Source organism: Elgaria multicarinata, chromosome 2 (assembly GCF_023053635.1).
Source record: "Elgaria multicarinata webbii isolate HBS135686 ecotype San Diego chromosome 2, rElgMul1.1.pri, whole genome shotgun sequence".
Classification (NCBI taxonomy): Eukaryota; Metazoa; Chordata; class Lepidosauria; order Squamata; family Anguidae; genus Elgaria; species Elgaria multicarinata.
Genome location: NC_086172.1, coordinates 32,701,485 through 32,714,691, shown reverse-complemented (window position 1 = coordinate 32,714,691; position 13,207 = coordinate 32,701,485). Strand labels below are relative to the sequence as shown.

At 38.2% G+C, this 13,207-nt stretch overlaps 1 protein-coding gene across 1 annotated transcript in view; it reads left to right on the top strand.

Annotated features, from left to right (window-relative positions):
• Positions 1-13,207, top strand: part of PMS1 (PMS1 homolog 1, mismatch repair system component) — a 54,139-nt gene that overhangs the window by 36,008 nt on the left and 4,924 nt on the right. Inside the window, exons 6-11 of the mRNA XM_063116266.1 lie at positions 2,011-2,127; positions 3,000-3,122; positions 3,841-3,984; positions 4,191-5,095; positions 7,032-7,487; positions 11,357-11,487. Coding sequence (XP_062972336.1) covers positions 2,011-2,127; positions 3,000-3,122; positions 3,841-3,984; positions 4,191-5,095; positions 7,032-7,487; positions 11,357-11,487 — 1,876 coding nt within the window. The remainder of the gene's footprint in view (positions 1-2,010; positions 2,128-2,999; positions 3,123-3,840; positions 3,985-4,190; positions 5,096-7,031; positions 7,488-11,356; positions 11,488-13,207) is intronic.

Sequence of the window (13,207 nt, the reverse complement as noted above, 5' to 3'; positions counted from 1 at the left end):
CATCACAGGACTTCATATCATTTTCAAGAGTTTTTTTCTAGGATAATTTCTAAGTAACATTGCACAGAATTCATATTTTGAAGTGTATAGATTACAATTATTTTTAAAATAGAGGAGACGGACCATTAAATTGTTCACTTGTGTGGAAAATAAATGCTTTGTTGTCTTAATACACCAGTCACCTTGTGTGTGCAGTGGGGTTTTGCACATGCAGAAAACCTATTCTGTATACCCAAATCCTAGATCACATTGCATGGAAGGGAAAAAAGGTGACACTGAAGCGAAGCAAATCCATTGTGAAGCAGATCCATTGGACTCTGTGGATGTGGCTACTGCTGGTGTACAAGTCCAAACCCACCGGACTAGGAACCCTAAATATGAAATAGTTGTCTCTCCTGAATATGGTTGTGATTTACCAACCAAAGCTGGAGGTGATAACTGTGTCCTGCTGCGAATGGAACATTTTGTAGAAAGCAGCCTTTTTCCATATGCATATATCTGAATTAGGGTTGTTTCCTTTTCTTATCTCATAGAATCATAGAATAGTAGAGTTGGAAGGGGCCTATAAAGCCATCGAATCCAACCCCCTGCTCAATGCAGGAATCCACCTTAAAGCATATCTGACATAAGGCTGTCCAGCTGCCTCTTGAAGGCCTCTAGTATGGGAGAGCCCATGACCTCCCTAGGTAATTGTTTCCATTGTCGTACTGCTCTAACAGTCAGGAAGCTTTTCCTGATGGCCAGCCGGAATCTGGCTTCCTATATCTCCATAGAAATAGGCTAATTAGTTTGACAAAACTGACTTATTTTGCACTTCAGTCAGTTTGCCAAATGCTTCTCTATGTTCTGCTTATTTTTCCAAAACAGGTTTAAAATAAACTTCACTAAAGCAAGCATGAGTTGACATCAGTGCATATGAATCTCCATTGATTGCTACTTTATCTATATTGTATTACTTTACACTCTGGAAAATACTTAGACAGTAAATGTCTCTCTTTCTTAGATTTCCTATGCAGACTAAAGCAAACCGGGGTGAAAAATTTGGTTCTTGTTGACCTCTAACTGAGTGCCATGCTTTGATAATAATACTATAAACAATATGAGTTGGCTGCGTTATTACTTCACAATATTATAAACTTGTTTTAATGTGGACTTAACATGTATTCCACTTGCACCAACTTCTGAATGAGGTGGAGTTGGGAGTCAGTATTGCTTCTGAGCTACCATGCTAAACATTATCCCAGTTTGAAAATGCATTTATGTGCATGTAGTACCTTGAAATGTTACAGTTACTGTTTGTGAATGTCATTGCATAGTATTATTATTATTATTATTAGTGCAGCGCTAGCATTAATGGTGCTGCACATGTGTTAACCACTGCTAATGCAACAACATTAGTGCTTGCGAGTACAAAGGGAAAAAGCTGCAATTTGCTGCCAAAATTGGGCATTAGCACTAAAACTGCACCACCATTGGGTACTACTTCTTATCTTGTGCATCTCCTTTTCCATTTCCCTAGCTATCCCCTTCCCTTTTTGTCTATTTCATTTTTTTTTTCAAAAGATGAAGAACATGCCCCAGTAAACTTGTTTATCAGGTTTGTAACTTTTTTCTGAAGCCTGGGATTTGTGAATCAGGAACCAAATGTCAGCTTCTGAAGAGAGTTGCACTTTTCACTTTTAGACTTCTCAGTGGTTAAAAATAAAAGCCAAAAACCTTGATCTGGAAGGCAGACAGATGAGCAAGTTGTGCTCATTCATTCTGAGAGACAGCCCAGTTGCTTCAGCATGATATGTTAAAAAAAGAAGGAAGTATGATAGATATGGATCACAATATGCTGTAACAGATACTCACTCATAAAGGCGGGATGCATGTGGTGTCTAGGAACAGAATGTTAAACACACTACATAAGTGTGATTTTGTATACAAATATTTGTGGGCATGTAATGTTCCTATTGAATAACTCTAAACTTAATGTCAGCGTTTTGACTCTATGCTGTATTGTTTCAGGCAGTAATATGGCAAAAGACCAGGGTATTGGATCACAAAATGGCTTTCATGGCAGTAGTTGGAACTGCAGTTATGGGCAGCATGGCACCATTTCAACATTGTTGTGAAGATCCTGAAGTAAGTTCCTAATCTGTGGGCAGTATCCAACAGTGTAATTCCGCAAACTCAAATAGCGTTAGCGGAGCTCTGCCAAATCTTTCCATTGCACAAGCGCTTGCGCATTATGCTTGTGCAACTGGTTGGGCAAGCACTTGTGTGACCGGTTGAGCAAGTGGTTACACACGCACTCATGCAAAGGAAAGATTTGGTAGAGCAAACATAACTTTAGTTGGATTCTCTGATTGTGCATAGTTTGAAACCTAGTTTCCTCCAGATCAGTGTCATTCGAGCCAGTGGAATGACACAGTTGGTATGATACTATCCTGTATGTTCCTTCCCCCACTTATTTCATCACTACAACAAATTGCATTTTCTAAGAATAAGGATATAAAATGAGTGCTGCACTTACATTAGGGTTGCTATTGTGTGAACTGTCATTCCCTTGCTGCTGCATACTAAAAATGCATACCAAGAATTTACTAATGCAGTATTAGTTCAGCCATTTAAAGCATTTTTTCCTCTACATTAAAGATCCATAGGTTTATCATAGAAATTGTTGCAGAGTATAGGTGTATACGTACTACCAGTTCACAAGAAGGGAGAAACATGCTATTACCTTTAAGTTATAACCCTAAACACATGGAATGGAGGGGCTGTAGTTTGGTGATAAGAGGGTATGCTTTGCATGCAGAAGATCTCAGGTTGAATCCTTGGCTTCTGCAGGTAGAGCTATGAAAGAAACCTAAATCTTTGGAGAACCATTGCCAGTCAGTGTTGACAATACTGGGCTAGGTGGACCAGTGTTCTGTTTTTGTTTGTTCAAGAATCAATTGTCATTGGGATCTGTGGTTTTTAATGAATATTTTACAGCTTTTTCATTACAATTCTAGGTATTTCTCAGTGGCTTCCTTCCAAAGCCTGATTCAAGTGGTTGTCTGACAAGTCATTCAAGTTCAGAAAGAAGCTTCATCTTTGTAAATAATCGACCAGTGTATCAAAAGGAAATACTCAAGGTACTGCCTTCTCTGCTCTTTTTCAGAGGAGTAGAAAATACTGGCTAGGATCCAAAGAGCTCTGTTAGCTGTACCCAGTGACTAGCTCATCCAAAGAGCTCTGTTAGCTGTACCCAGTGACTAGCTCAAATCTTTTGTACAAAGATTTCAAACTTTGTACAAAAAACACCAGGCCATATCAGACTGGTTTTAAAACTCCCTTCAGTTTCAGACTTGGTTTCTTGAATTAGTTGCGTGGGTCTTTGGATTCTGGCTGTGAAATGTTATCTTCTGCACATAAAAAGTTGAGGGTTTCAGCTGTTAAAATAATTTCCTATTTATAGTTTGTTCTCAGAGATTACTAGTGGGTAATTAACTGGTGGTATTAGCTATCTCTCTTGTAAGCTTAGAGATGTAATGGCCCAATGTTGTATAATTCAGGGCATCTTGACTGACATGCTTAATACAATTAATATGACTAATATAAAATATACAGGATAGCAAGTGAAATACTGTTCTGTTACATTAGCATTTAATCTTACCAGCAAAAAGGTTATATTACAAAAAGTTCACAACCTTTTGAATCATGATAAAGGTTGATATCTTCCTTTTTGGAAGATGTTTTCTCCCCCTTCCTCCAAATATGTTAATCACTGCTCTTTATGCACACAGAAGATAAATATTATTCCAAACTGGGAAGTAGTTTTACAATCCTGCTCTTTTTGGTGTATATTTTTAGCTGGCTCAACGATACTATAACCTGAAGTCGCACAAGGATTCTAATCGTTCGTACCCTATTTTCTTTATCAATATTACTATTCCTCCATATGCTGTGGATGTCAATTTAACACCAGATAAATCTCAAGTATTGCTGCATAATAAGGTACATTTTGGAGGTGTGTGTGTGTGTGTAATTGAACAATGTATTATTCTAATAATAGCATTTTAAAAAATAATGTCTGCTGTTTCTCAGATACAGCTCAGGTTTTAAAATGAGAAGAACTATGACTTTGGGGTTGGCTTAATTATGCTGTAATTAACCAGCATTTATGCTTTTTATGATAATTCTATTCTGGCTTTTCTTTTTAGGATACTGTCTGTCTTGCTATTGAAGACATCTTGACATCACTGTATGGACCTCTAACTGGGGCTATGTCTTGTGAAACTGAAATAACAGATGCTACCTTAGAAGGCATCTTTGTTAATGAAACAGAACAAATGATTGAGTCTGCTAACAAAATTGAATCCTGTAGTAACATAGATCCACATACATCATTTTCATTTAGTAATGATGTGCAAAATGGGGACACTGAAAAAAATACAGAGGTTGGTTTGAAGAACCAAACAATGTATAATAATTCTTCTAAAGGTCTTCCTAGCAAAATAGAAATATCTGGCAATGAGACAATTGGATATGATAGATTTGAAGATGGCCCACTAAATATTTTTTTATCTGAGGACCAACAGAGCAAGTCTAAGGTAGTATTTAAGGTTGGCAGCAAAACCTTAATAGACACTCATTCTAAAAATAGCATTGAGGGTGATTTGAGAAATGACAATTTCCAAGAAGCAGAAAAAAGAGAAGGAGCCATAATCCCAAAAGATTCTTTAGAAGTCACTGCTGATAAATGGAGTCTGGGAAATGCATTTAAAAATTCTAGAGGAGAAAACCTGGAACCTATTCAGATTTTAATTCCTGGAATGAAAGAAGCAAGACCCCAAAATAAAAATGATGGAGATAACCAAGAAAAACTTCAAGAGGAAAATAATCAGAGTAATAAAACACCAAATGTGATAAATGATAAAGTGGGACAGATTACAGCTTATGATTTAATTAGAAGTCGGATAATAAGGAAACCCATGTCAGCATTTGCCCTTTTTACTCAAGACCATCGTCCTGGATTGTTGACTGAAAATACCAAAGTAAGCGCAGAAGAATTAAACCTAAAAATGGAAGAAAAGTGGAAAACTCTGAATGAAGAAGAAAAAAAGACGTAAGTTTGCAAACCTCACATCTGTTCACTGAAACTGGACAGCGGTATCCATCTTTTGTGATTCATCATGTTCAAAAATAAGCTATATTCTTAATCATTTCAAAAGCATAATGGAAAATGCTTTTGGTTTGACAGTTAAATGTTTTGCATGGGTATTTTATTGCTGGGTATTTTATCTACTGCTTAGTGATTTATAATGCTAAATATCACAACTTTTTTCTTCTCAGTTTGTTGATGAAATATGTTGCCCAACTATATGAAATAGATTGAATACCCTTTTAGCACATAAATTCACTTCTTGTACATGGACACTTAGCTCTTACTTCACGCTTTGCATTTTTAATCAAAATTTGGCATAGAGGCAATACCAAACATAGATAGGCAGTCCCTATATGTATGTAGAGTTTAGCTCTATAATAATGCATTCGAGCATTTCACTCAGTTCAGATTCAGAAGTTAACTTCCATTCAGTGCTATTCTCCTTAATCAGACATTTGTTGAGAAAGTTTTCCCTTAGAACACTCCAGTAATCATTCTAGAAAGCCAACTGTGTAGATTCAGTCAGCCATATGTATCTGAAAAGGGCCAACATAGGCTGAATCTCCTTTGATTTTAGATTGCTGGGATTAGAAGCAGCATAGCACTTCGGGCAGAGCAATCCTATGCTTTCCAAAGGAGTGCTCCGAATAACCTGTGTTCTGCAGGCAGATGCCCAGCAGAGAAGAAGGAGCAATGGAGATTTCGCCTTTATGTCCTCCTTGTTGTTACATTTTTTTCTAGATGGGCTTCTGAGCCCCTCTAGAGAAGTCATGCCACCAAGTGTGGGATCAAGGCTGGAGAGACCATAGGATACTGTGTATTCTGACTTCTTTTCTCACTTTCACAGAACATCCCCTTTTTCCTCTCACCAAAGTCGCATTTGTGATCTTGGGAAGCAGCTGCCATGGTTTGTTCAGAGCACAGAGTTCCCCTCCCAAGGTCATAGCAGTGTCTATCACTTTGGGAAGAGGGATTCCAAAAACCCTATGGTCCCTGGGATGCTGTCCCAGGACCTTAGGATTGCACCATGAGAAAACAATCCTATGGTCTCTTGATTTTTACAGCAGCAGTGTGAGATCTTTAAATCACAGAGCTGCCCTCTTTCCTCTCTCCTATTCACACTCTAGTTCTAAATTATTGATTGGAAACACCTAGAATAAGCAACTCTGGTGATAATGGAAGTTGCTGCCAGTTAATTACCGAATAGGCTCTATTTACAGTTGCATTTATATATGTGAGCTTAAACTTTGGAAAGATTAGAATGTCTTACATAAACAAGGAATCTACTGGAATTGCCTTCTGGGGAGTAAACAAATCAAACCCTCTGAAATTTGGAAGATAATTGTTATAGGTCAGAGCAAGACTACTACAAAGTTTAGAATATTTTTCGTTTGAAGGGACTTGACCATTTTCATTTTTTCCATATAGCTGATTGTGTGTTTTACTTCATGTTTTCATGGAACATGATCTATTGTTTATTATAAATTATTTTCTTGGAAAAAACCACTTATTAGTACTATATGTATATGTTAGAATATTATAATCATAAATTGTAACCTTTCTGGCCCTTATTTTGTACTATTAGATTCAGTTATTTGCTAGCAATTTAAATAATCGAATATGAGTTATTACTAGTTGCAAATAATATGAACATACATTCAGTTAAAATAATGTATTGCTAGTACTATTGTTAAACAACATATGCTACTGAAAATTTGGTTACTTATATCAGAGACAAAACAAAGACATTAAAGTAGAGCAGGAAAATAAATTTGGATTTCCCCGCCCCAATGGTTTCTGTTTGAAAGACAACAAATGCTGTAGGTGTTTTTACAGAAACATTGCCAATTTTCACATGCAGTACTTTCTTCCTTCCTTTCCCTTTTCTCTTTGTAAGATATGAAGAAAAAGCTGATAGAGACTTGGAGCGGTACAACAGGCAAAGCAAACAAACTATGAATCAAAATATGCAGAGATCAACAAAAGAAAGAGAAAAAAGACACAAGGTCAAACTGAAAGACTGTCTATCTAATCAGGAGAAACTTGACAGCCTTTTTCATTCTCAAAAGGAGAAGAAATACAATTGCCAAGCAATAAAAATTGTGCATATACCCTTTTCTATGGATTCATTCAAACATAAACTTCACATGCTTGAACAGAAAGAGTCAGATAAAGATGAACGTTGCCTAATTCATCTCCTGAATTTTCCTGATGCATGGATAATTGCCTCTGAGAAAAAGATAATGATGTTGAATCCATACAGAGTAGAAGAAGCTCTTCTATTTAAAAGACTTCTTGAAAATCATAAACTTCCGATGGAGAAACTGGACAAACCAATTGAATTAACTGACAGGTAAAGTTTAAGTAAAAGCAATTTTAAAGGCTGATCATCTGAAGTTATTAAAGGTTTTGATTTTATGGTACTTTAATATTCTAAATTATGTCACTTGTACATTTGATAGTATTTGATAAAATTGAAAACTGCCAACCATGTTATTGAGTGGGTCCACTACAACAGTATGTTCTATGCCACAGAAATTCCTTCTCCGCGAGCCCCTGCCAAAGGAAGTGAGGCAGGTGGCTACTAGGAGGAGGGCTTTCTCTGCTGTGGCACCCCGGCTGTGGAATGAGCTCCCCAGAGAGGTTCACTTGGCACCTACAGTGTACTCCTTTCATCGCCAGCTGAAGACCTTTTTATTTTCTCAGCATTTTAACACTTAATTTAACTTAAATTTAAACTTCACTGTTTTAATTCTATATTTTAACCTATATCAATTTTTGCTGTGATTTTATCCTGGTTGTGCTTTTTATATTGTATTTTGTATTCATGTTTTTAAATTGTTGGTTGTTTTTATGCTTTTCATGGTTTTAATTTTTGTGAACTGCCCAGAGAGCTTCAGCTATTGGGCATTATAAAAATGTAATAAATAAGTAAATAATAAAATAAATAAATTCATTAGTCTTTTGAGGTGCCATTAGACTCTTAAGACTTCCCTGCTCTTCAATCCAAGGTATGTGTTTATGTTCATTCAAAAATTGAAATCAGGATACTTGGAAAAAAATACATTGTTGTGTTGCAGTAGTGACTCCACTTCCCTGTGGTTCCCCCCAAAGCTGATAAAGATCCACCTACACTGTATTGTTTTATTGTGAAATACTGTGAACTCATGGATGGTTGATGTTTTATTAGACGCTGGCTGCGTTCAGATGACACAATAGTCAGCCATGTTTTAATAGTCCAGTCCATGGAACATGCTAATAGTCATCCATGGAGTAGACTATTAACACATGGTTGAGTATTGCTGTCCCACCACCATCACCTCTGCCCTCACCACCGAATGGTGATGTGGTTCCTGCTTTCCATATCTCCGCAGTGTCCTGATACGGAAAGTGGGAACCAGTGCCGCCATTGTGGGGGGGGGGGAGGAAGACGCAGGAGAGCCGCCAGCAAATTGCTTCCACTGCCGCCCAACCCTTCTCTGGTGGCTCTCCTGTGTCTTCCTTGGCAGATGTTTGGCACCCTGCCCTCATTCTCTTCAAAGTGGTAGTGAATGTGGACGTGGGATGCTAGGATCCTAGCATCCCCCGTCCCCTCTTGCCAACACTTTGAGGAGAACAACGGTGGGGAAGTGGTGGTTAATGGGGATGGGGGATGCTACAACTGTCAGGAGATTGTATTCCTCCATCACACACTTGTTCGCCATTTATGGATAAGGAGTGCCTCTGCGTGCACTGTATGGCGAACGAGGGTGTGGTGGAGGAATACAATCCCATGACAGTTGTAGTGTCCCTCCGTCCCTGTCCCCATTCACCACCACTTTGAGGCAAGTGAGGGCAGGGCACCAAGCATCTCCTGCACAGAGGCAGGAGATGCTTGCACACCCTGCCCCAATATTGGCAGAAGGCTATCTCCTGCAGTTTGACATTACATGTCAAGCTGTAGGAGACATCCTTCCAAATGCATTGCGGGGTGGGGGGAGGGCAAAGGGATGTACACCCCTGGGAAGCCGCTGATCAGTGGCTCCCCACGTGTTTCCCAGGATAGCTGACACATGCCTACAGAGCAAGAGCAGCAGGGGTTTCTGCTGCTCTTGCCTCGCGACTCTGTAGGCATATGAAATAGTCAACAGAGGCCACCACATGACTCAATAATCAATGGTTGTGCAAACAGTCAACTCTACACACCATTATTTGCGTTGGCTATTTCAAGAAAATAACCAAATGATGTGTGGAAAATGCTCAACAGACGACACAATAGTCAATGGTGGACTATTTAATCAATTGTGGACTATTGTGTCATCCGAACTACCTAACATTAACAACAGGGGTCTTAAAATATTGCTGCACTTACTAGTCAAGCTTCATTGTCTAGCAGCCAGCTGTGAAGTTCAGTCTACCACAATTTCAGTGTGCCTTACTTGTTTAGGATTACACCTTAAATCAGCGGTTCTCAACCTGTGGGTCGGGACCCCTTTGGGGGTCGAATGACCCTTTCACAGGGGTCGCCTAAGACCATTGGAAAACACAAATTTCCGATGGTCTTAGGCAACTGTATTGACTGAACTATGTCATGTATCATCTTTTGTATTATTAAAGCTATTGTTATGTATTATTTTCATTAGCAAACCATCCCATGACAATGGATTGTATAGAGAAGAACGAAAATAATTTTATGGTTGGGGGTCACCACAACATGAGGAACTGTATTAAAGGGTCGCGGCATTAGGAAGGTTGAGAACCACTGCCTTAAATGGATTTCTCATCATACTAAGGCACTTAATCAATATTAATCCTTTAAAATGCTTATGGTGAAATTCTATACATGTTTATTCAGGTGTAATTTGCCTTTTCAATGGGCCTTACTCCAAAGTAAGGCTGCATAATATCACTGCCTCAGAATTTAGAATAGCAACTGTAGTTAATTACTCATTTCTACAACTTCCTTCCTCAGGAAAGGAAGGAATTACCATGCAAATAGGCCTCTAATCTATATTTCCCTATCAAATACCAGGAGAGTGCTTCTGAACAGGCATCTTCTGTTTGTTGGGGTGGGTGGATGGGACAGATAGAGAGAGAGAGCCATCTGTCCCCTCACATATTCTGAGTTTCATTAAGAATTCAGATTGCAGCAGCAAAGCCAATGAACATAAGGGGATGGCGGAGCACGCAGACTTGGTCCTCATTCACAGAATAATAAATGATGGTTTCCTAAGCTTAGAATATTGCATTTGAACCAGCCCTTTGAATTTGCATGGTATGCTTAGTGTAGTTAGTTATCTTCCAGTAGTGAATAAATTTAATAAAGAGTCGACAGCTATAAGATATCACATGTATAGAAACCTCGCTGTGTTGATAAAGGCTACAGGCTCAGAGAACAACAAATCACATGCTGAAGTATCTTCTTTCAATTTTCCTTAGTGCTACGTTCTGCACAAAGGAGAGACTTGCTGCTGCCCATTTGCCATCACTGTGTATCACAATTTTGCTTGAAACAGAAGGAACAAAGGAACCACTCCCCAGCAGTTTGCTTTCCTTGCTTTCTGGCCCCATTCAGAAGTTACCTTAAACCATGGCTTTAACCATGGTGGTTAGGCCAGAAAGCCAGGCCGTGTTCAGAAGACACCTTAAACCATGACTTTGACCATGGTGAATAACGCAAAAATCCTTATTCACCATGGTTAAAGCCGTGGTTTAAGGTGTCTTCTGAACATGGCCAGGCTTTCTGTCTTAACCACCGTGGTTAAAAGCCATGGTTTAAGGTGTCTTCTGAATGGGCCCTCTCTGGCACTAACTGCTCTTGTTTTGAGAGGGAAAGCAGTTGTTTTGGGAGAGAAAAGAGCAGGAAAAACAGTAAATGCTAGAAAGAACAAAGAAAGCAAAGAACTGAGCAATTACTTTTTTGTTCCTGAGCCTCAAATCAGGAAAATTAAGACCATGGCTGCAATGATGGCTAGTGAACACCAGCTGCAGTGACTTTCTCCTTGGGAGCACAGGACAAAGGATTGCTGGAGAGATGTTCTCCAGCAGTTTGTGGTTCTCTGAGTTTTGTAGGCATTAGAAGCTTCTTTACAACCTCATTAAGATGGTATAAGCCAGTTGGAAGTATTTATATAAAATAAGAGTTCTAACATCCTTTAGATATATGCACTTTGATTATGGGACCCTCTTTATTAAAAAATATTTCCTATTTGAAATGGTATCTTATACTTAATTCATTTTCAGTCTTTTTAGCGGCCCTCATTATATGGAAGCTCTTTGCAATATGACCAAAGAAACTGCCAGATTCGATGGATCATCCTGTTTGTTGGATTCAAGACTTGTAGCAAATGGATTTAAGATAAAGATAATTCCAGGTATGATGTGGTTTCATATGTTGTTTTTAACCCTACACCTATAATTCTTGGTATTTGCTCCTCTCATATTATAATCATGATGTTTGTGGCTCTTTACACCTTTTTGTCAGACAAATCAAATATCCATTAGGTTTTAATAATGAGAAGAATGGTGGTGGTATGTTAGGGCCAGACTGGACAAGATGATGGCACACACACATATGCTTACATTCAGATTTGCCCATCACAGGTGAAATATCCAATTTAAAGAGCAAAAAGTGTGACTCCCAGTGATTTTCCCCAGATGAATTCTGATTAGTTGTAGCATGCTCTATAAGAAGATAATCACCTCAGGGGATGGATTGCAGGGAGGTACACTATGGATGGGAGTAGTGGTAGTGCTCATCTGTACTCTTCACCCACAGTACCCTTTTTGCTCTTAAAATTATGTCGTGCCTAGTTTGGCCTGTAACAGGACTGATTTAAGCAAGTGCTTAACTCTTCCATTGAAATTAATGGTACATGATGTTGACTGGATTCTGCCTGTTTACAAATGTGCACATAGCCAGAAAAGTGGTTAAGCGCATGAAGCAAGCACTTGTAGAACTAAAGTAGCGATTTCTCGGATGACCTGGAATTTTTGCATTGCTTGCCTTTATGACTTCTGTGACTTCTGGTGCCCAAAATGGTTATATGCTTGTATCTTGAACTGTCTCAGTTTTGTAGAAAATTTTACTATCCTGCTTTTAAAAATAATCTCTGCAATAGTCTGGATTAGGGAACAGGGAGAAAAGAAGGTATCATATGCAATCCTCAGTGTACATATGGTATACCCAAACTTAACACATAATTCAAACAGTCATTTAAATGTTTCAGAATATAATATTACATTCCCAGTGGTAAAGATGTCTTGATATGTATTGCTTGTATAAGGTCCATACATGCTCTGTAACTAGTTTCCAGCATAGGAACTTCAACACACATGAACAAATGAATTCATTTACACATTTAAGCTTGGCGTCATGCTTACTTTATCAAGTCAAGCTTCTTTTTAAGCAACTGAGCTTGCATGGAGTTTAGGTGTCCTTTTCTGCTTTTTGTCCAAATATATTATACAAAGAATCTTGGGTTGTTAGAAAATGGATCCTCCTTTACTGATGCTACAGATAATAAGATAAAAAGTACTTCATAAGTAAAATAACATAGACTTGTTTGATCTCTGGCATCTGAAGTAAAACCAACACCTAGGATAGATTGAGATGGTGCCTTGTTTTGCACTACACTTTATATTATTATTATTTATTTATTTTATTTATTAATTAATTACATTTCTATACTGCCCAATAGCTGGAGCTCTCTGGGCAGTTCACAAAGGATATTCACATAGGATTTAGGATGATGCAAATGTCATGAAGAGGTGAGGCCCAACTGTGCTCAGTAGTGGATTTCTTGGTATCATAAAGCTAAAACCACACGCAGGATGTTAGATTTAGGAACAATTTGGGTCCAATTGGGAATAGTGGTTAGTGCTAGTTCAAATAAGGCAAGAACTGCATAAATGAGAAATGTAATCAATACTCTAATCAGAAAAATCTCTCAAAATGCAGGCTTGTTCAATAATGTCCTTAACCTATGAAATTAATTGCCTGGAGATTATATAGCCACTAACATAAATGGCTCTAAAACGGATTGTTATATTTATGACGAATAAGTATCAATAGCTACTAGCTGTAATAGCCAG